The sequence below is a fragment of the Zootermopsis nevadensis genome, unplaced genomic scaffold, assembly GCF_977971745.1.
Source record: "Zootermopsis nevadensis isolate Lab colony 2312 unplaced genomic scaffold, Znev_1.0 Znev_ptg000008l, whole genome shotgun sequence".
In the NCBI taxonomy this organism is placed as follows: domain Eukaryota; kingdom Metazoa; phylum Arthropoda; class Insecta; order Blattodea; family Termopsidae; genus Zootermopsis; species Zootermopsis nevadensis.
Genome location: NW_028259140.1, coordinates 17101722 through 17125385, shown reverse-complemented (window position 1 = coordinate 17125385; position 23664 = coordinate 17101722). Strand labels below are relative to the sequence as shown.

General features: G+C 39.2%; 1 protein-coding gene across 6 annotated transcripts in view; it reads left to right on the top strand.

Moving 5' to 3' along the window:
* The window catches only part of Tsp26A (Tetraspanin 26A), a 98444-nt gene that overhangs the window by 68061 nt on the left and 6719 nt on the right, over positions 1–23664 (top strand). For all 6 annotated transcript variants that reach the window (XM_022074760.2, XM_022074761.2, XM_022074762.2 and 3 more), the window contains exons 3-7: positions 8529–8602; positions 9943–10017; positions 12660–12758; positions 16288–16416; positions 19461–19511. In XM_022074760.2, coding sequence (XP_021930452.1) covers positions 8529–8602; positions 9943–10017; positions 12660–12758; positions 16288–16416; positions 19461–19511 — 428 coding nt within the window. The remainder of the gene's footprint in view (positions 1–8528; positions 8603–9942; positions 10018–12659; positions 12759–16287; positions 16417–19460; positions 19512–23664) is intronic.

Sequence of the window (23664 nt, the reverse complement as noted above, 5' to 3'; positions counted from 1 at the left end):
TATGTAGTGGTCGTTGAAAATCGACGTATCAAAAAGTTTGAATAAAGGCTCTGCAGAGATGAGGCTGTTTGCAAATGGAGGAGAATATTCTTATACAGCGAACTTCGGTGTGCTGCACACGTGACCTTGAAAAGGAAAAGAATCTTATGAAATTTTGCTGGAAAAATCCAGGAAAAAGATGTGAACTATTAACGCATTAAAAATTGATATGGGGATTGAAGCTGGATTCAGGTGGCGCGCGATCGCTTTCATCGGCGATCCTGGCATTGTTCTGACTTCCGGTTAGCAGAGTATTGCCGTGTAGGCTATCGAGTGAATGTCAGTAGGGACCTGAAATTGAACCAGACCCGTCTCATTTATTATTCTTATGCATACTAACAGTGGGAAGTTTTTATATTTGAATGCTATTTGTAGCGAAGCCGCTCGAAGACTGCGATCCTGGGTTCGAATTCCATCCGAGGCATTTCTCTGTTTTGTGTCGTGTTTTCCTGTGTAGTAAGAGGCCTTCCGACGGTCCGACGCCCCGCTCGAGTAACCCAGCTTGGTGTCTAAAAATGGTTTGGAAATGCTGGGAGAATTCCAGAAAGGTGAACACTCCCAATGGAATTTAACTCTAAAAGGTTCTGACGATGGTGGATTACTCTCGGGATTGTTCATTTTCCACTCACGGAGACTGGCACTATCTAAAGGACCCAACTGAGTAGGTACCTCTCGTCTAAAGACGCAACCAGAGCCAGTTTCCGAAACGTCGCGATTTCTTCTTCTTAAATAAGGACGATGGAAAAAGTTGGTAATGAATAACTTTGTGTAAACTCACAATGGGCCACAGTCACTGGATAGGCTTGTAGAATGTGTAGACTTGATAGTTTGAGAGTTTATTTTTTGGCGAATACAACATGTGTCCTGAAAGGGTTTACCGATTTTTTGGTCACCGATTTGCCAGGTTCACGTCGGAGAGTGTTTCATTCAAGGTCATTGGCTATTATTCCATTATGGAGCTTTTTAAACTAATGGGAACTCGCTGTAGCAAGTCTTCATTTCGTGTTACTGTGAGTTCTTTCCTCTGTCCACATGTTTGTTTCGACTCGAAAACATTTGTATGACTTCTGATGAAATGTGGTATGACGTTACGCGATTGGAAACTAACCCTAAATCGTGCTTTTAATTTTCTGCGTTCGGTGATGCTAACATGGACGATGCACTAGTAGTGAGGATGATCGGCGCTTATAACAGTTAATACGAGGTTCTTAAATTACGCGTAATAACAGAGGTTTAAAAAACTGAAGATTTCTGTCTTCTGGGTTGTTGCGCTGTGCAGTCTGGTCGATGTTTACCAACGTTTCAGAGGTCATACTGCCTCCATCATCAGAGTATGAAGATTTCTGTCTTCTGGGTTATTGCGCTGTGTAGTCTGGTCGATGTTAACCAACGTTTCAGAGGTCATACTGCCTCCGTCATCAGAGTATGAAGATATCTGTCTTCTGGGTTGTTGCGCTGTGTAGTCTGGTCGATGTTAACCAACGTTTCAGTGGTCATACTGCCTCCATCATCAGGGCGATGAGTATGAAGATTTCCGTCTTCTGGGTTGTTGCGCTGTGTAGTCTGGTCGATGTTAACCGACGTTTCAGTGGTCATACTGCCTCCATCATCAGGGCGATGAGTATGAAGATTTCTGTCTTCTGGGTTGTTGCGCTGTGTTGTCTGGTCGATGTTAACCAACGTTTCGGAGGTCATACTGCCTCCATCATCAGGGCGATGAGTATGAAGATTTCTGTCTTCTGGGTTGTTGCGCTGTGTAGTCTGGTCGATGTTAACCAACGTTTCAGTGGTCATACTGCCTCCATCATCAGGGCGATGAGTATGAAGATTTCTGTCTTCTGGGTTGTTGCGCTGTGTAGTCTGGTCGATGTTAACCGACGTTTCGGAGGTCATACTGCCGCCGTGGAGACTTCATTGGAGTAAAATATTTCTTCTTGTCCAGGAGTCGATCCCATGGCCATCTGCGCACGACTCCAGTACGTGGGCACAGAACTAAGTGCGCTGTATGAAGTTACTTAAAAAAATCCGCTGAAACATCCCTGCTACGTGTTCTGCAGTTTCCTGTTTCGAACCTGGGACCGGAGCTAGGCTATGCTGAGCGATGCAATTTGTTGTGACTCGTATAGTCCCTCGGGGCGAGTCTTGGGATAGTAACCTGTCTTAGAATAGGCCACGACCGATGTATTCCGTATGTACCCACACACACGCCGCGTTACATAGCTTGTGGAGTTGAATATCGTCGTTAAATTACCGAAGAACCATGACCTAGCGGAACTGAGTTTAAAGCCCTACATAATCCAGACCATTTGGCGTCTCGCCAGGTTCTGACCTTTTCGGTTCAGAGATTCATTTGTTGCTTTAGAACGGGAGCTCAGCACAAATCGATGGGTGCTATAACTCGAGTTGCGAGATAGTACAAAGATCCCGCCCCCGGATCTAATCGCCCCGGAGGGAGCTGTTACGGCTTTGCACCAAAGTTCTTGAAGGCCATGTGAAGGTTTTCCGAACGGAATGCTGAGAGGACTAACTGTTCTTCTGTCTAGTTAGGAGAGATTCTCCCTACCGTGGGAGTGAAGTGGCGCCAGGCTCCTTGTACCTGGTGATCATGAAGCCGAGGACGTCCGCTGTTGAGGTCTCCGTGGGTAGCCGACCCCGGCTGAAGTGATTTGTTGGAGTTCTGTAAGATCTGTGACTGTCAACTTCTCTGTGCCATGAAGGTGTGGAGGTGTGGCTCCATGCATGCAGATGAGCGATCATCCTGCCCGTTTGACAAGACAGCAGAACCCAGACACGCCGATATATCTGTAATGACTTTAAAAAAAGCAAAGCTGTCTCGCTACATGTACGCGCTTGGGAGAAGAGGAGGCATATCTCATTCATTCTTAACCTCGGCACTAGGTACACTAGGTCACTACCCGGCCCCGCTTAACCCCCGAGAAAGGATCCCGGTACCCATTGGACAGGACGCTGGTTGGCTCTCTGAGCCGGTCTGGAATCAGAGCCCGGTCGAGGATCGAACTCCGGTCGACTAGTCCGTAGGCAGTCATTATACTGACTGAGCTACGTAGCTCCTCTACGGAGGCCGCAAAATGTCATCGATTTGTTTGTTTATTTAGGTTTCCTTATTCCTTTGTTCACGTTCGAGGGCGAAGGAGTGATTCAGGCGTGTTGCAACTGTTTGCTTTTGAAATAACTCGGCAGCTTCGGCTGTTCCTTCGAGAGTGGCATTGTCTGTTTCGTCTTGAGATCTTGGACCCACCCACAGACAACAGATGCTTGGAAGGGGATCAGCTCATTTTCAGGTTTCGCGCGGAGTTTGAGGCCCACCGGATTGGGTTGTCCCTTGTCAAACGAGGCGATATGTGTGCATTCTCGTCGGCCGTCTTTTATTGCTTGTAGTAATTATGAATTTTCGTTTGAAGTAGGACCGACGCGGATGAAGATGAAATTGGTCCGACAGATTCTGGTTAAACCTGCCATTCAAAATACGATAGAAATATCCACAGCACTTTCGGACGTGAAAGGCACTAACGGAGACGAACATCAAGATATTCTCGAAATCATTGTTCTGGCGCGCTGTGTCTCGGAGTTATACCCGAGAAATAATAGGTTTCTTAGAAAACGTCATTTATTTTGATTATGTAAAATTCTCATACGCACCCACGAACCTTTCTGAGATTTCTTCTCTCGTTTGTTCATTACGACCTTCGTTCGAGAATTAATATTTATTTTTGACGTAAATACGTCTATAAGGAAGGCTCATTCGGCGAAAAAGTGGAACGAAAAAGTGTAACCTGGTTACCTAGGAAACGTTACATTTCATTACATTACCTGGCCTTGTAATCCTGGGGTCTCGGGTTAGATTCCCGTCGGTGCCCGAATTTATAACTTGTGTTGGGCAAGGCCGTGGTCTAGGCAACACGGAGTTTTCCTCCGTGGCATCCCAACAATTACTCCATTCACACACAGAAGAAGGCAATGGCAAACCACTTCTGGATCATCTGCCAAGAACGTATATGAACAGGTCCCAGTCCGAGAAAAGGATGGAAGGATCCTGTTCATATGGACCTGTCCTCAGAGAGAACACTAAATAATAATAAGATGAGGTGGTCTAGCGGTTAGAACGCTGGCCTTGTAATCCTGGGGTCTCGGGTTCGATTCCCGGCGGTGCCCGAATTTATAACTTGTGTTGGGCAAGGCCGTGGTCTATTCAACACGGAGTTTTTCTCCGGGGGCTTCCCCGGTTTCTCCGTGGCATCCCAAAAATTACTCCATTCACACACAGAAGAAGGCAATGGCAAACCACTTCTGGATCATCTGCCAAGAACGTATATGAACAGGTCCCAGTCCGAGAAAAGAAAGAAAGGATCCAGTTCATATGGACCTGTCGTCAGACAGAACAAAAAAATAAATAAAAAAAATACATTTCATTACATTACATTACATTACTTTACATTACATTCAGCTACCCCAGACACATTTTAAGCGTAACTAATTCAGGTTAAATAAGCAAAGTCTTAATCAAACTTTACTCAATTGTAAAGCATGTATAAAGGAAATATTTAGAATAAAGCCAATATATAAACTTCCTTTGCGTACAGACGTATTTGCGTCAAATTCTCCGGAACCGTCGTTCCACTGACAACTTTTTATTTTATGGCAGGAAAGAAGAATCGATTAAATTGTTTGTACGGGGCAGTTTTTTTAAAAAAAATCCGTTTGTGTGTTTATTTTAAGTTATTGTTTCCAATTTTGATTACTGGACGTTATATTTAAGATTTTTAAGCGTTTTCAAAGGATAGCTGAGAGCGATATCAGGTGTTGTAGTTAGGTACTTAACTATTGCAAATAGTTTTTCGTTAGCGTGTTTCATTAATGCCGAATTCTTTGTTCCTGGCGTAATTGTGCGTGCGTGTTGCTTCCGTGAGACACGCCAATTCATCATCAGCTCCCAGTCTCGTGAAGAAGGTTCTGGTCGCACTTGATTGCAGAGTAAACTTGCAGATTTGGAGCGCGTGTGTGCGTAGGTCAACCCCCCCCCCCCCCCCCCCCCCGGGTGCACAATAGAGGTTTTCAAGTGCCGGTTAGGGTCTGTGGTTGAAGCAAGCGACCTCGAGTGGATTACAGCCCTCGTCAGTTGCATGTCATTTTGCACAGACTGCCAGTCGCCATGAAGTGGCCTATGTCACGTTTATCTACGATCAACTTCACTGCAACAAATCCATCTCTCTCTCTCACTCTCTCTCTCTCTCTCTCTCTCTCTCTCTCTGCTCGTTCTGACTTGTGTGAGATGTTTGCGTCTTCATGTGCGTCAGTTGCAATAAACATTCCTCGACACCGAAAAGTAGACAGTAGTAGATATTTGGCCTTATTAATGCTGGTCTGTGTATTATTTCGTAGTGATTCGACATTATCGATCAACTGCCGGTCACATTCTCTGCATTCGACACGTTCGAGAAGTGATCGCAACACAGTGGAACTGTGTATCAGATACTGTCCACAGATGACGAGGAAATCCCTGCGCGGGGGGAATGTTTACTGCCAGGTGGACTGGAGGGCTGCTATTGGTGGGAAGTGTGATACGTCAGAGTTTTACGCTACTACACAGACTGAAAACATCAAGCAGTTAAGAGTAGCGTGTAGTGAGTGCACCTCTAATGTGTTCTGTGGGTGTTGTCATAATATTCTAGATTAAATCGCTGTGCCACTGTGAGGTAATCTTAAAGCTGTACCCATTAGAACACGTGAAAGCCTGTCGTCTGTTGTTCGTTCAGTGGTTGTGGAACGAATGCTTTTAGGATGGGTCGTCACTCACCGCGAAATCTCGCGCATGCGCGTATATCGAATTCCTAGCAGGGATTTTCTCCTGGTCTGTGGACTGTACTTATATAGACTTTAAGAAAGCCTATGATTCTAGCACAATAGGAGGAGCATCACTTTGTCAGGTTTCCGGGTTTCGCCGGCTTGTCCTTAAAAAATTGAAACTTGAGGAAGGTAGAGAAAGTGCAGAGGAGTAGCGTGAGAGACAAAACATTTGACGGGCTGGGGGGTGGGGAAAAAGAAATTTTCCGGCTCTGAAGGTTCCAGGCAGTGCCGACTACTTCTTCTGATGAAGGTAGTTTGAAGAGAGAGTAAGGCGTTGGGAGGAGAAGTTGGAACGATGAGGAACGGACAGTCGATCTGAATTTTAAATTTTGGTATTAACGCTCGGAGGGTTGAATTTCGTGGAAATTTTGATGTTAAGATTTGGAGAGTGGCAAAATTTTGAAATTTCGATGTTATTTTTTTTTTTTGGAGGACTGCATGAGAGGAACTCGGTGCAGTGTGGCATTTGAGTACGAAATCAGCATTTGCTCTGGGACCAATGGTGCTCCAATCTGTAACAAGCTACTTAAGGAATGCTTTGATTAGAGTTTTGATTTATTCTTACTCTTTAGGGAAGTCTTATTTAATTTACTTTGCTTTAGTGCAACCATGCATGGATGTAAAAATGTCTGCCATCTATATCAGTGGTATTCAACCTGGGGTACGCCTACCCCCGGGGGTACACGAAGACATCTTAGGGTGTACGTGAAATTTTTAAAAAATATTATTTTATGATAAACACTGAATAATCAGTAATGTAATTTATTTAATTTATTTTAGATGTAGATTATATACTATGTATAACTTGAATTATACACCAACAACTTTGGGGGTACAAAGTTGAAGAGAAATTATATCTGGGGGTACGCGAAAACATCTTTGGGGGTACGTGAAATTTTTAAAAAATATTATTTTATGATAAACACTGAATAATCAGTAATGTAATTTGTTTAATTTATTTTAGATGTAGATTATATACTATGTATAACTTGAATTATACACCAACAACTTTGGGGGGTACAAAGTTGAAGAGAAATTATATCTGGGGGTACTCGAAGACATCTTAGGGGGTACGTGAAATTTTTAAAAAATATTATTTTTGATAAACACTGAATAATCATGTAATTTATTTAATTTATTTTAGATGTAGATTATATACTATGCATAACTTGAATTATACACCAACAACTTTGGGGGTACAAAGTTGAAGAGAAATTATATCTGGGGGTACGCGAAGACATCTTAGGGTGTACGTGAAATTTTTAAAAATTATTATTTTGTGATAAACACTGAATAATCAGTAATGTAATTTATTTAATTTATTTTAGATGTAGATTATATACTATGTATAACTTGAATTATACACCAACAACTTTGGGGGGTACAAAGTTGAAGAGAAATTATATCTGGGGGTACGCGAACAAAAAAGGTTGAATACCACTGGTCTAGGTCATCAGTCTTGTAGCTGAGATACCATGAAGGAAATGCGAGAGAATTTCGATAGAGTAAGAGAAATCATGTGTTAACTTGGGATTTCTGCTTGAAATGTGGATTTACTACTGTCACAGTAATTACGAATAATCATTTTTTATGGCAGTTCTTTTGAATTATGAATCACAGATCATGCTCGTTCAGCCTTCTGCCTTGATTTTGCACTGATATTGAATGTTCTCTTCTCACACATCTACTTCTTCTGTCTTTGTCACACTGCACACTTCTACAGCGCCAACTTCTCAACCAGCTCAGTCAACAGTAATCTCTCGACTCGCTTACCATCTCACAACTGAATATCTCAGTGACTTGTGTATGTCCTGTCTACAGCGGGAGCTACCGAGAGGTGCTGACGGTGTTTAATTATGTTTGGGCAAATCCTAGAAAAGGGAAGGAATATTATGGATGGTCTGTTCATGGAATTTTTTAGAAATTGCAAGAATCCTTACTCTTGAAGAACAGGGTAACTTATGTAGCACACAAAATGTTCCTAAAATTTTCTTTGACAAGATAGTGTAATTGTGTCATATTGTGAATATTCTAACAATTATTTATTTTAATCCGTCTTATCACAATATTTAAAATATCTTATAATTAAGATAATAAAATATCATTGATGTTCCAATATCGATTGATCGATTTACATTTTGGAACATCTTTTACACAACATGTTTCAGTTTTTATAAAACCATCATCAGGTGTAAAATATTTACGAACTTAAAACTCAAATATGATTCCATTTAGTGATGTTTCATGCCATTTGTTTTTCAATTTTGGGCGAGGTGTTGTCTTTTCTTAAATTTTATCAGATGTACATATCGGTCTGTAAGTAGAAGATTGAAAGAAACACTAAAGAATTTGAAAGAATTTATAAAAGAATTTAGAGAATAAAATGCAAAATATATAAATTATAGTTAGAAAGTAGCAGTAAAATATAAATAAAAATAATATAAAATAAAAGTAAATCTAAAATAAAACATACCATAGATGTAGGAGTGATTGTTCCGATATGTCCAGAAGTACTAGTGTCATCTTTGGCTTTCAATTATTCCCTCGTATATCGGTGACGAGGAAGAAAAGGTTTTCCCGAAGACATTTCTGTGCTGATACTTCTGATTCTCTTTCTTTTCTAGGAACCGTGACATTTATCATTGGCTTTACGGGCTGCGTAGGAGCACTGCGTGAAAACACGTGCCTACTGTCAGCTGTGAGTACATCTTTAGAGCAGCATTGCACTGTTCTTTGCTTCATGCAAATGATCATAAATAGTAGTAGACTTACTCGTTACTTTTCGAGGTACGTAATAGAGGTATAAAGCATTTGAGGTGTTGAAATTTTATAAAATGTTCATGAAATTAATTCAACAAAATGGTTGTGTTATGTATATAGACTGTGTTGAATCTTTGCATTTCAGAAAAATTGTAAATTCTTATTTTGTATGTGTATTTATGTTGATGTGCAGATTTTATAAGATGAATTAATATTTAGTGGAAGCCATCACACAAATCAGGGTGATAAATATGCTTAATATTTGGATGGTACTATTTTGTTTTCGCAACATTTCAGATCAGGTGAACCGTCGTCAGGTATAAAGTCTGTAAAGTGAAAGCATAAAGTATTAGGCCTGAACTGAAATGTATAGTGATTGCAAAACAGTAAAAATCATGTATTGGGTGTTATTTACCATCTGAATTTGTATGGTTATACAGAAATATTTGCAGAAACTGTGCGATTATTAATTGATTTACTGTAAGCGAAAAACGTTTGATCATGGGGAAAGATCTTAATGTAATAAAATTCTTTGGAAAGGGAGGAAACTCAAAGAAACATGCAGATTAATTAATATATTATTTTACGTAGGGATGTGAATCGTCTGTATAAGAATTGTATTGTACGTGTGTTTATTATGTGTATTTCAGTGGCTTGCTGTTTAAAATTACCTTGTACATTGGCCATGCACAAATGAGGTAATTTTTTAATAGCAGATGTTGCTGTCCACATGCTCTCATGGTTGTTCCATATGAGACCAAGAATGTCCATGACACAGTTCAAGTACTGCGTGACTTACAGACTGAAACGAGCCATAGTGCCATTATGTTTCAACCACGTGGTTAATGTGGCCTTGAGAGGAACATCTTCAAAAAGAAGTGGTAGCTTGTTCTGTAGTGGTGTGCTGTTTAAACATCCCTAGAAAATGAATAGTGCATTTGGTTGTTGATGAGACAGCACCATAAATGCTAAAGTTCTACGTGGATTGTTTTGGGAGACATGGACGGAAGGACGATGCGAATAATTTATCACATAATTACATTTTACTCATGTTGATGAAATATTTTACATGTAAAATAAGCCAATGAATAACCATCTGAAGTTTTGCAGACATTCCGTTGGAGACGCTATCTTAATCCAACTTGGTTATAGGTTACACATGTGGGATGCTATCTATGCAAATAAAATAATAAAACATATTTTTCCTGTGTTTGTTTTATGATAAATCTGAATCAATTGCTGATATTTCACTAATAACCAAACTCTTATCATTTCCAGTATGCAATCTTCCTGGGAATTTTATTACTGCTGGAAATGACAACAACTATATTGGGTTTCATTTTTAAAGACTGGGTAAGTAGATTTAAATAAGAGTCATTCTGTATAAACCCAAGCAGTGATTTCTGAATTATGGTATGTGTACTCATTATGTTACAGTATTCAATTCAATTCAATTAATTTATTTACGTGTTTGCCAACAGCAAGAAGCTAATAACAGGCAAACACTGATAATACATACAATAATAATGAAAAATAATACACAAACAGATTAACTAAACTTATACATGTACAGTATTAAATATAACAGCCAAGTGCAGGCAAACCCAAAATAGAAACAATATTAACACAGAGCAAAATAAATGAAGAAATATAAATAAAAACAAATAATCCACCTAGGGAACACTAATATAATTGTAAAACGTTAAAGAATATAAAAAAACAGATCATCTACCAAGACAACGTATCTAGATCATTTCCGTTGTTGAGAACGTGCCCTCAAGGGAGACAATGTTTATGCGAAATACGTCGAAAGATTTACATACGTCATTTGCAGCGATGACGCACCTCGCTGAAGGACTATGTCTTAGCGCACTGCTCACACTAAAAGTAGAAAATTCTCTTATTTGCCTCGCCGGCACACGTAAACCAACAGCGTCCATAATGGAATGGCAATTTATTTTGCCCTTAAATACATTAACAAGAAATAAAGCATCGAGATGTCGTCGTCTGGAATAGAGTGTTCTAAAATTTAAAGTAGTTAAAATCAATTCATATTTGTGTGAGATATTAAACAGAAAAGATCGGTAATTACACAAACTGGCAAATGATAATAATGAAAAAGGTAATGTCATGATATTCAGTGTTCATTTCTGCCAATCAACAATTCTTATAAGTTGTTTAATGAATAAAAACATGCATGTCATTTTTTGTTTGTTAGTAATAATTTCTTCATTTTTATTTGTAGTTTAGCAAAAATGTTCAGAAAGTGGTTCATCATATGAAAGCCCAAATGTCTTCACCCCCAGGCTACTTATGTTCTACATTTACTGATAAAGTCACAGTTTTGAGGCTGGCTTTGTTACTGAAGTGAAATGTGAGAACATGTCTAAAATTCAATCAGTCATTCATTTATTAAGTTTATGCCTAATGTGTGAAGATTGCTGTCTTCTGGGTCGTCGTGCCGCGTAGTCTGGTAGAAGTCTACCAGCGCTTCGGAGATCCTTGCTGCCTCCATCATCGGGGCAGTGATCATCATTCTACCAGACTACACTACAGCGTTACAACCCAGAAGACAGCCGTCTTCATACTCACTGCTGTGAAAACCTCAAAACTTTCTTACTCTGATTGCATGTGTCATGCTGCTGAAGTGTTTATTGGCATCTTTGAATAAACTGGATGTATCTCATGCAGTAGTATCAGTGTCTCACCCTATAATTGAGATCCTCAAGAAGGAGATATGTGGTCCTTCTCAAAACAGGAAGAGGGACACAACCTCTCCTATCAGAACGACGATCACCACCACTGCCACTTTGACTGCAGCGATGAAACCTACTTTTTCTGGAAATGAAAGTGACCTTAACATTTTCCCATTTCTAAAAGGTTTTGATTTAACAGTTTCTTACTTCTGTGATGTGTCTGGCATTAAGTACTAATAATCACTTATGGAAACAGCTTTGCGGGATTTGCAGATACAGTACAAATCACGAGTTGGTCTCGCAGCCAGTGCACAATTACGTTTTTGTAGAAGCTGTTCTTATCTGAGCTTTAGGCTGAGTTGCTGCATTTGTTGACACATGAAGAAATGGTTGTAGTATCACATAACTTAATTTATTGCAGAGGCAGTAGACATTTTCATACAAAGTGAAACTCACGTACCTTTAACAGCATCACTGCAATTTAACTCTACATTTTTCTCAAGATGTTAATGTATGTTATTATTATTATTCAGTGTTCTGTCTTACGACAGGTCCATTGCTCTGCCCAAAAAGAGCTCTCCAGTTTTCCCTATTCTCAGCTTCTTGTTTTAATTCCTGGAACGTCATCTTCTTTCCTTGTTTAAGATCGTCGTTTAGGTGCATCAGTCTTCTTCCCAGTCCTCTCTTTCCTTCAACCTGGCCTTCGATGATATCACTCAGTAATCCATTCCTTCTCATAATATGTCCCAGCCAGTTAGCTTTCCTTCGTGTAATCTTTGCTCGTTGACTCTCCTCAATACTTCTTCGTTGGTCACTCGATCCGTCCACCTCATCTTCTCTATTCTTCTCCAACACCACATTTCAAAACTCTCCAGGTATTTCTGTTCCTTCTTCCTGAGTGTCCAAGTCTCTGCTCCATACGTAACACTTCACTAGTTTCTTCTTCATCTCCAAGCCCAACTTGCTAGTGAGAAGTATCCTCTTCTTGACGAAAGCTGCCTTGGCCATGGCTATCCTTGCTTTTACTTAAAATGTTCATAAGTACAAAGTAGGTGAAGACATGTTACAGAAATATTTTAAATGTACTGTCCACCTACGTTTAATACATTCTTAGATATAGGTTTGCATATTCATTTTTATATTTTTAATCTTCAATTAAAATAGGGTGTTTCGTTACTTTTTGTCTTGTGTTTGTGTGTGTGTGTTTCTTTTGGGGGGGGGGGGGGCACATCTTTGTGGCTACAAGACGTTAGAAGCCATAATTTCTCTCTTTCATTGAGTTCCCTATTATAATTTCAGATTAAGAACCAAGCTACCGGGGGCTTTCAAGCGTTTATTATCCATTACAGAGAAGATCCTGACCAACAGAATCTTATAGACTGGATACAGGAAGATTGGGTAAGTTTTGACAAGGAATGCTCGTTTTTCCTTATCTCTTAAATTCTTTTCTTGTTACGGCGATGAACTTTTGCATGAAGGATTATCCTACAGTATGCCCTCTTATCAGGGAAGTAATATGGAATAAATTTTAAGATGAAAGATGCAAGGTATCTAAATTTAGTAATTACACTCCCTCAAGTCAAACAATTTGTCGCATTATGATGTAACAAGCTCCGAAAGTGTATTCTGTACTGGAATACACATATTATCATGCGTTCTTTGTAGTCTGAATTTAAAGGTATGCATCCGTCTTGTCACGAAACAGATTTACAAATTTGAAAAGTTTCCAAATCTTCCAAATTTTTGAAATGTTTAACATTCACAATTTTGATATTTTTAAAATCTAGAATTAAGAAATTTATAATTCCCACATTGTGAATTCTGACATTAAAAATTAATGTTAAACATGTCTCTTGACATAAAATTCTTGAACTGAAACTAAGTAAACAAACCTAACTTACCATAACAGTACTGATTTAACCTAACTGGAACTAATGTGTTCTAACCTGTTCTAACCTAACCTGTCCCAACAAAAAATTATGTTAACATACACGAACACTTCGACTGATTCCACTTTCTTCAGTGCAAACCACGATTACCATAGTAACCACGGTAGACATTCAAAGAATGCCAATGGTAACCATGGTAATGGTTGTAAACAAACAAATCCCTACTACGGCATCAGATTACAGCACCTCACAATTTTCCATCCTTTTGTCACCACCACTTGTAGGATATTCGAAAGTATGATTTTTACTTCGAGATCACTGCGCAATGAAGGCAATGAAACTCGTATGACAAACTACAAGCTTTTTTCACTATTGACTACTTTTCCTGGAGTGCTTGAGAAGGTTACATAGAATAGGTTAAGTCATATTCATACGAACAACATATTTGTTCCAGAACAATTAGGCTTCAGGAAAGTTGTATCCACTGAAGATGTGACGTTCGAATCAACAGTGTACTGAAATCTGTTAACCAAAAAATGCATGTTGGAGGAATTTTCTGTGATTTAGTCAAAGCATTTTTTTGACTGTGAAAATCATAAAATTTTGTTAACTAAATTGCATTTTTATGGCATTTACAGAATAGCTGAAAATTGTTTCAGATCCTGTTTAACAGATAGAAAACAAAAGGTTGTAGTAAAATCACCTAAAACAATCTGTTTTTCAAATTGGGGAACAATAAAACATGGAGTTCCCAAAGGGTACATTCTAGGGTGTTTGCTTGCTTGCTTTATGTAGTACATGTAATCGACGTTCAAATTTTCTTATGACGCAAGTGTCGTAGTTCCTAGTAAAATCTTGATGATTTCTGTATAACGTCAAACTTAGTCCTCTCACTGTGACTATGCGCATATCAGAGTTGCACGTTAAAATGTGGCTATGAACATGTCATTTCATAACTTCTCCGTTTCACAAATTGCCTTGTCGTCTGGTGCTACACGACCTAGACAGTTGATGATGTGTCTGTAAGTAAACCAATGATGACAACGACAGTGATCACTTAGTCAATTACTGAAATGTTTCAAGTACTTGTAATTTTATGTGTGTTCTCTCGTTCTCTGTTTCCTGCACTGACAGTAATCAGTCAGACCTGCACACCACGTTATGCGTTATTTCCAATTAAATTAACTCTTCAAGAAGTAACGTTTTGTAAATAATATCTTGTATATTAAGAAGTTGTTAAGTTGGTTGGTTCTGCTCTGCATGGCTGCCGTCAGGTGGCAGTAAGCAGTGCCCCTAAGTGAACTCGACCCTCGCATTATTGCTCCTTCCCTCCTCCCTCATTCTCAGTTTGAAGCACTGCCCTGACTACGAATCTCCTGCACAGTAGAACATTATTTACACTGAAAATTCATTGGTGATTCTAAAGGTTTGTATTTTCTAATATAATGCAGTATTTTATTTGGGAATTTACCCTGTCTCAATAGACAAATATTAGGGACTGGCTCTACATTTGAGTTCAGGTAGAAATACAACATAACTTCTTTTTGGTTCCTATCCTGAAGATGGCTGTCTGATTGGTTGTAGTGCTGTATAGTCTGGTAGAAGTTTATTATTGTTTTGGAAGTACTTGCTGCTTCCATCATCAGGGCAATTACACATGTGCGTGCACACGCACACACAGTGAAAGTTTTACGTTTTGAATTGTTTCAGGTGATGTGGCAATGTTTTACCATTGTGTTTGTTTGGTGTGTGTTTATGAATCACAAAGTTTTTTATTTTAAATGGAAGTTGCCCAGAAGTCTTACTTGATAACTTTCCCTGCACATTTTTGTGTTTGAAATATTATAATCAGTAAGTCACTGTGGAAAATGAAATTCAGCGCGTAGTGTTCTGTTCTGTAAAGGTGATAAAATTATATATTGGAAGTCAAATTTAAGATAAATAACAAGTTGAAAATTGTATGCACAGAATAACAGTTCTGATGACTTTATCAGAATTTTACCCTCACCTTTGCAAATGGTGCCAGTGATGTCATAGTTTTTTGGGGTCAGTGACCTTTGTGTGCTCAGGGTCGTGATGACATCGCTCCACTCCCCAACTAGCCTTAGCAACTTAGTTAACTGTTTTCTGTCATGGATAAGGTTGGAAATTGTATGTGCTTTTGTGTTAAGTGGCCATTAAAATTTTCTGACCTAACTGAAAATTGAAATGGAATGATAATTTTCCTTAAAATTTTCCAATATAAAGTTTCACCAAAACTGGGTTATCCACTCTCAAGTTGTTTCTCGGATGTCGATAGATACATTTATTTTAAGTGACGTTCAGCAGGGTTGTGACAGTGCCTAATGATGTTTATGTAATGTTTTAATTCTAGTGTACCTGAATTTGGATTTCTTAGTGAAACTTCTTTTCTTTTTCCTGATGAATTAATTCAAAGGTTTGTCTTGCATTTTTATTCATGTTTACTGCTCCTTCATGCACATACCTCACCAGTTTGTAGTTAATCATAATCAAGATCATTCTGTGTCTGCTTTGGTGTACTATTTTGTTTATAATGTGTGAATGTATGTCTCCACGCCTGAGTTGCAGGACGAGTACTTCAGGCTCTGGTAATGTGATCTGAGAGAAGGCCGTGTATTGTGTCACTGTAACATTGCGACACCTCACAGCTTATCAGCATTACTTGCTAACATTTGAACCGATCAATTTTTTAGGTGGTATGTTAAGTAAAGGACTTGCAACAGGCTGATTTCCATCTATGGAATCCTGCCAGTTGTTGAGAAACTGATTTTGAAACCTTATTCACATAAGGCAGCCAAGGTTCCCCAAGCACTGTAAAGCCATGTGGAAGGAAATTTGTGTTAAGTAAAGCCTGATGGATGGATAAACATGCGTGAGTCTTCACGGTGTCGTTTTGACAAATGTAATTGTCAAGACAGTAATAGTACTCGGTGTTTGCTTGAAGATTAAGAAGATGTGAATGTACTGACATTTTGTTAGGGGAGAGGAGAATAAAAGTTGTGAAATGTCTGTTGCAGCTGCAGTGTTGTGGGATAGAGGGTCCCAAGGACTGGGATCGTAACAATTACTTCAATTGTTCGTCAAGAGACGTCGGTAGTAGAGAGGCTTGTGGTGTGCCATTTTCTTGTTGTAAGCGGAAACCAAATGTAAGTACAAATTTGAACAGCTTCACACACTAGTGAAGCAAACATTATGTTTCCTGTGGGATAAAGTGCTTTTTATAGCGTCAGTTATTACTAATGCACATGTAAATAAAAATAGTTACCAACACTAATGTGAATGGTAACTGGTAACTTTCAAGCAATGTTGGCATCAATGAGTGGCAGGTGCAAGACATCAAACTGTCCGTTGTTGCATATTACTAAGTCCCGCGCCGTAGCCGCGTGGTCTGAGGCATCATGCTTCGGACTGGCGATACGGAATGCGCGCTGGTTCGAGTCTCGGGGGAGAAGAAATTTTCTCATGAGCTTTCGACCAGTGTATGGGACCGGTGCCAACCCAGCATCGTGAGGAATTTGGGGAGCTACGATAAGTAGCGTAATCCGGTCAGGAAAGCTAGCAATGGCTGGGGGTTCATCGTGCTGACCACACGTCACTCTGTATCTGGTTGGATGATCGTTCACCTCTGCTTAAGCATGTGAACGTGAGGCCAGCAGCCAGCTAGTCGGCTTTGGCTCTCTGGAACTGTTACGCCACGGATTTAATTTTATTACTAATGAAGTCTGCATATTCTGAACTTAGGACATTTGTCAGTGCAACAATTGACAGTTTGCTGTGAATTTATTCATAACATGGCTCCACAACAGTTACTCACGTGCACGTATCATAAGTGTTACTTTTTTGTGTTCATTCCGAACTTAATTATATATCAAGTTTGAAAGTTTGTGACAATGGTGAATTTGTTGAAGTAAATTGTTTTCTGGACGTTATCCATCATCCAAGATTAAATAAGATCAATAACAACCATGACGTTTTGGAGATGGGAGTCTGTCTCCGTCTTCGGGTGAAACCTATTCTGATTAGCTCTATCGATTGGGCCCAACAGAGTAGGTTTCACCTGAAGACGGAGATAAACTCTCATCTCCGAAAAGTCACGGTTTTATCAATTTTATTTAATCTTGGACGAAGGATATGTCCAGAAAACAATTTGCTTTAATTCCATAACTGAAATTGTGAATGACTACGAGCATGAGTGTGCAACCACCATTACCCTGATGTTTGTGAAAGTAACATTTTTGCAATCAGATTTATGAAAGCTTCAAAACTATGCTTTTTTGGGATGCCTTTTTTGTTAACATGAACAAAGTACGTAGTAGGCCATGAATGACTGAGCAGTCTTTTGTTTGAGTGCATTGTTTCCATTCTGTAAATGTTGATAGTATTGATTGTAAATTCCATCCGAGACTTCTGTAATCTGCAACCAAGATAACCCAAATGAACACTAGATATGTAATGTATGGAGAATTGGAAGATTTTCTTGAAAACAGGAACACAGATGTCCATATAGACAAATTGTGTCACAAGTTTTCCAATTGAATTGTTATTTATTACCAAAACTGTTGAATCAGTACATGCTAGTTTATTTTGTAAATCCAGGTAACGCAATTGGCCACTGGGTGTGTACATATGTTGTAATGGCAGTGCCCTAATGTGGGATTTACACCAAAGCACCTAGAAGTATGCAGCAGGTAGTAGGTTGTATGCGATGTCATGCATCCTGTAAATTGACATCGAGGCAGTCAAGTATTTAATCTGTGGAAATGTCAGTAAATGAAATGATCATTGCACACCACATAACATAGTCTGTAGTTCATGTGAACTTCATATTTTGTGTTTCTTTCTTTTTCTGTGGCCTTACGATAATCTGCTATGTTCTGCCGCGTGCAGTATGGTTCATTGGATGATGCAATAAGCCACCACAAACAAACCCTCTCTATAGCAATAAGCAGTGTGCGTCACTCAGCGATGTAGCAGAAAAGTCGCTCTTGACTCATATCGTCTGTCACTGAGTGATAGTTTGTCATTCCTATTTGAAAACTTCACGTTTTAATGCATTCTGTTGCATATCACATATTACCTGTTGTTTGCTGCTAGTTGCTTTGGTGTGAATCCTGTCTTAATATTTAAAATTGCCTGAAGTCCTGTTATCCGCATGAATGCTTAAACTATATTTGAATAAACACCATTGGTGTGCTTTGATATGTTCGTCCTGTTAAATATTTTTAGCGGCATAACAGGTGATATGCTCATGTCTTTGTATTTATTCTTTACTTCTTAAGGTGGCGACTGACTTGTAACATTTACTCGTAATGTAACATTTGCGGCGAGCATGTTACATTACACCACAACTGGTGAGGCGTATCGAATGCTCGTTTTGAACGCTCGGCTCGACTGTGCTCATGTGTGCTCCATTCATTTAATTCAATATGTCGGACGTGGAGGTTGTGTTATCTTTGTTCCATTTAATACGCTACTCTTATCTAAAGAACTCGTGAATGCTCATTACGACGCCTCTCGACTGACTTACTGACTTGTAATGTAACACTCAAAGGGATTCGCGAAAAAACCGACAACACGATGGAGCACCCGCGAGCGTGAGCGGCTCGCATCGAGCGGCTCCGTTCGCTGTCTTCACTTGTGTAATGCTCGATTTGTAACACGTTACATTACAGGCAAATGTTACAAGTCAGTCGCCACCTTTATGTTTTGTGAGGTTGACATTATACTTAAGTAGTTAGGGGAGTAATTGTTTATAGTTAAATTGTTAACGTAATAAAGAGAGTTAATTTGCTGTTTTGAAGTTTGTATGACTGTAGTATTAACAAGAGGTGATTTGACTTACTTCAGTCCAAGGAACAGTATTACTGGCCAGAGCAGTTTCCTTTCCAAATTTCTTTGATAACTCCTCTTTCTATTCAAGTTTACATAGTCTGTTAATATTTAGTTTGTGTGTGGAAGTTCCATTAACATGCAGGAGTCTCATCTGATGCTGCACTGCTTGTGGGGTTGAATTCTACAATTAAATTGTAGCTGTCTTCCGGCAGAAACTTGTAAAACAGTCCAGTGATCATTTGTCCTCGTGCGATTACCAGTATCTTGATAATAAAAATAATTTCCCTTAAAGGAGGTGAGGTGAAAGTACAGATGTTTGTATAATCCATAATTACAGCCTTTTTTCATTTCTTTACAGGAGATTATTAAAAACAAGCAGTGTGGATATGATGTTCGGAAACCTGGTTATGTAAGTATTATCTGCATAATGTAATACATGTAGTTGCTTAGAATTATTCAGGGTGCACCAGAAATACCTGATGGTTTTTGAAATGTAATTACCATCTTTCCCACTCTTTGGAGTTTGGTTTAGATGGAACGTTAGTTAATTGCAACACCACGTTGCGGCTATGGAACCGTTTATGAGAAGTGTGTCAATTACAGCTAGACAGCGTGGTTTCTGACTACAGTTTCAAACACGCGATGCACCTAGCCGAAATACTCTGCTGTTGTGGGTTTCAAAAAGATCAGTGAAGGACAGTAAACCTAAAGGACGTCCACGTTCGATGGGTGCACCTTAAAATCCGGACTGAGTTAGAGAAGCCATGTTGCGAAGTCCCCACAGGTCAGCTCGACGGCAAGCTCATGCGCTTGGTGTGAAGGACAGTAGCGTTTGGCGAAATCTGCACAAATATTTGCATTACCATCCCTGCAAAATCCAAATTGCCCAGGAACTTAGTGAACAGGACAAGGTGAACCGACTTCATTTTTGCAATAAATTCTTGAACTTGGTGAATAATAATTGCAACATTGTGAACTCATTACTGATGTCAGATGAGGCCCACTTCCCATTTCAGGTTATGCGTATGAACAAAATTGTCGTTTTTGGGCTGCAAACAACCCGCATGAACTTCACCAACGCCCTCCACATACGGCGAAAGTGACAGTATGAAATGCTACAACGTGTTGTGGCATTAATGCCGTCTCGACTGCAAAAATGTGTTGAACAACAAGGACGTCACCTGCAAGATGTCATACTCAAACAGTAATGCTTAAAACAAATTCTCGACGAAAATGTAAATGCATCTGACTGTGTTAATAAATTTTTCCACTCTGCTTTGAAAGGTTATTACATTTCAAAAACCGTCAGATGTTTCTGGCGCATCCTGTATTATAAATCAGCTTGTCTAGACAAAACTGATAAGAACCTCATACCTGCAAAATAATGATAACATTTTGATTTCATAAAGTCCTGTGATCTAAAAACTGAAAACAGTTTTGGCATGTGAAAACTGAATAAATGTATTGTGTATATCAGCGATGTTGATATTTATAGTCAAGCTAATGTGCAGGTTACATAAATGTCTCAGAAGGAAATCCTTGGAGATTATTTTTGAAATGCTTTCACTAAATTTCCCAGAATTTATTTTTGTTTATAACAAGTATAATGGTTATATCTCTTTTGCTCGTCTGTTTTAAATATTTGTGTTCACTACACACAAATACCATATGAGCAAAGAATATATTTGTGCTTCATTTTAGTGGCAGAACTTGTAAAATACTACAAAAATATTTCTATACACTAGTATTTTGTAACCAGTATGGCTGAACATTGCATGGTGATGGATTATAACTGCCTTTACAAATGTTCTACGTTGTTTGCCTTTTTGGCTGTGTTATTCATGAATAAAGCCGGTGCGTGTTTGCGACATCTGTCTGAACTGCAATTTTCCTCATGAATGTAGAACAGTTTAACTGTTTTCTCTGACAACCATGCGCATTTAGAGTAGTGAAAATTGCAAGCTGTCTGAGATTTCATGTAGGTTCAATTTTGGTTAGCAAAATTATATTTTATTACAGATACACCCATAAATCAGGTGTGTTGCGGTTGGAAATATTAGACCCATCGTTCTGAAATCTCTCATTTCTAATTAAAACATTTATAGTACAGAAAGGAAAATGTCTTCGTGTCCCAAGACGTGATTGTGTTTGGGGCCGTGAGTGGAACACCCCCTCCGCATAGTACTACAATACAGTGCTGCTCAGAGTCATGCTTGGTCAGGTTCTAACAGTTGATACAGGCTGGATTCCCTACACGTAATTAAGGGCTGATAGATCCATAACCAGGTATTGGCAGCACTGGCAAACAATGTAGAATTAGAAACTTTATTATTGCAATATTTCATTGGTTTTTATTCCAGAATTCCATCAGTTTGAAGTGGTTATTATTTTCTTTCATTATTTGAAGTAGTGTTTCCTTCATCATGTTTTGTAAAGAATTGTTCTCTAAAAACAAAGTTAATTTGTAACTATTGTCCTCTTAAACCGTGGTTCTCCTCGCTGTTGGGAATCCAGTCCATAGCCAGCCCATTGACTGACTGACTGAATTATGAGGTGCGATCGCAAAGTTTCCAGACTGCGCGTATAAAAACCCGTACACTTATCTCAGGTATTAAATTCATCCATCACCCTCGAAGTAGTTCCCCTGGGAGTGAACACAATGATCCCAGCGCCGCTGCCAAGCCTGGAAGCATCCCTGGAAATCTTTCTTTGTCAGCCTGTCAAGCACCATCTGCGATTCTGCCTGAATCTCTTGCCAAAGACTCGCCAAAACGGCTACGGAAACCTATGAAATGCTAAAGCAAGCATTTGGGTCGTGCACAAACTTTTGTGTGGCATTCACGTTTTAAAAATGGCCGAACCTCTGTCGATGATGACGAGCGTTCTGGACGACCATCTTCGAGCACAACGCCCGAAAATGTTACGAAGATCGACGTCGTACCATCAACGACTTGTGCGACATTGTTGGGATAGGCTATGGGACCTGTCAGCTGATTCTAAAGGAAGAACTCCACATGCGACGCATCCTGTCTGAGGACCAGAAGCAGAATCGACTTCTCGTTTGTCAGGAGCTCAAAGATCTTGCAAGAACCGACCCCAACTTCCTTTCTAAGCTCCGTGTGACTTCTTCCTCTTCCCAAAGATGAAAATTCAGCTAAAGGGAAGGAGATTTGAGACGATAGAAGAGATTCAGGCAGAATCGCAGATGGTGCTTGACAGGCTGACAAAGAAAGATTTCCAGGGATGCTTCCAGGCTTGGCAGCGGCGCTGGGATCGTTGTGTTCACTCCCAGGGGAACTACTTCGAGGGTGATGGATGAATTTAATACCTGAGATAAGTGTACCGGTTTTTATACGCGCAGTCTGGAAACTTTGCGATCGCACCTCGTATGTATTTTTATTGAATACGCTTCATTACTGTGAACAGTTAGCCACTAATATTTTTGTTATAGCACGTGTGTTCTGATTTGTGAAAGATTATTACTGTGTTTCATGTGCAATAAGTTTTTGCAGTCCCAACTTACAATGTCAGTAACAAATAGAAATTGTGTGCTCAGTTCATGCAAACATCGGTTGTACAATTAGATAAGCAATATCATGTGAATTATTTTTCTTCAGTATTAAACAAATAAGTACACTAATTCTAAGATGCTCATACACCTAGCAGAGCCTGATTGTAGTTAAAATATTTACAATTCCATGGCAAGTGAGAAATGTTAACTGTGACCACCAGCCCATCATAATGCTGAAATATATTGGAACATGCTAACATTTTGTTGTTGGTACAGACTTGTATGAACTATAAGATGTAATTACAGTAAAACCTCTCTAAGTTGGACACTTGGGGTCCCACGAAAATGTGTCCAACTCACAGAGGTGTCCAAGATAGAGTGAAAGAGAAAAACCCGATTGTGGTCTAATGACAATATAATCTATTTACATACACTAACTATTGTATTCTTACTTGAATTAAGAATTAATGACAGTAGTATTAATAATAATCTTTTGAAGCCCACTCCCATTCATTGCGCATTACACCCCAGCCTCAATAACATTTTCTAAAGTTAATTCCACCAATTTTCGCTTCCCCATCGCAAAAAGAAAAATTCCATTTTTGTTAAAACAGTCTGAAATCAAATGCAAGCGGAGTTAAAACTGTGTCTTCTGCAATACTTTAGTCCAGTTAAGGGTTCAGCAAAAGATTAGTTAAACACTTGCAATGCATTCCAATGATGGGGTCAATGTCCATAAGATAATCCTCCGGAGAGGAGGCCTTCATCAGTCAGAAATTCAAAATAACAAAATTTGTATCTGAAAAAGTTTCCTCAAAAAGCATCGAAGTCAAGTGCGTGAACCTGTCCAACTTACAACAAAAGGGGTGTCAAGTTCCAGGATAAAGGGGTGTCCAACATATAGGGTTCTGTGGACGTGTAAAATTATAGGATATTCGCCGGTTCCAATTAAAAGTGTCCAATATAGAGGGGTGTCCAAGATAAAGGGTATTGTGGGCATGTAAAATTATAGGATATTCGCCGGTTCCAATTAAAAGTGTCCAATATAAAG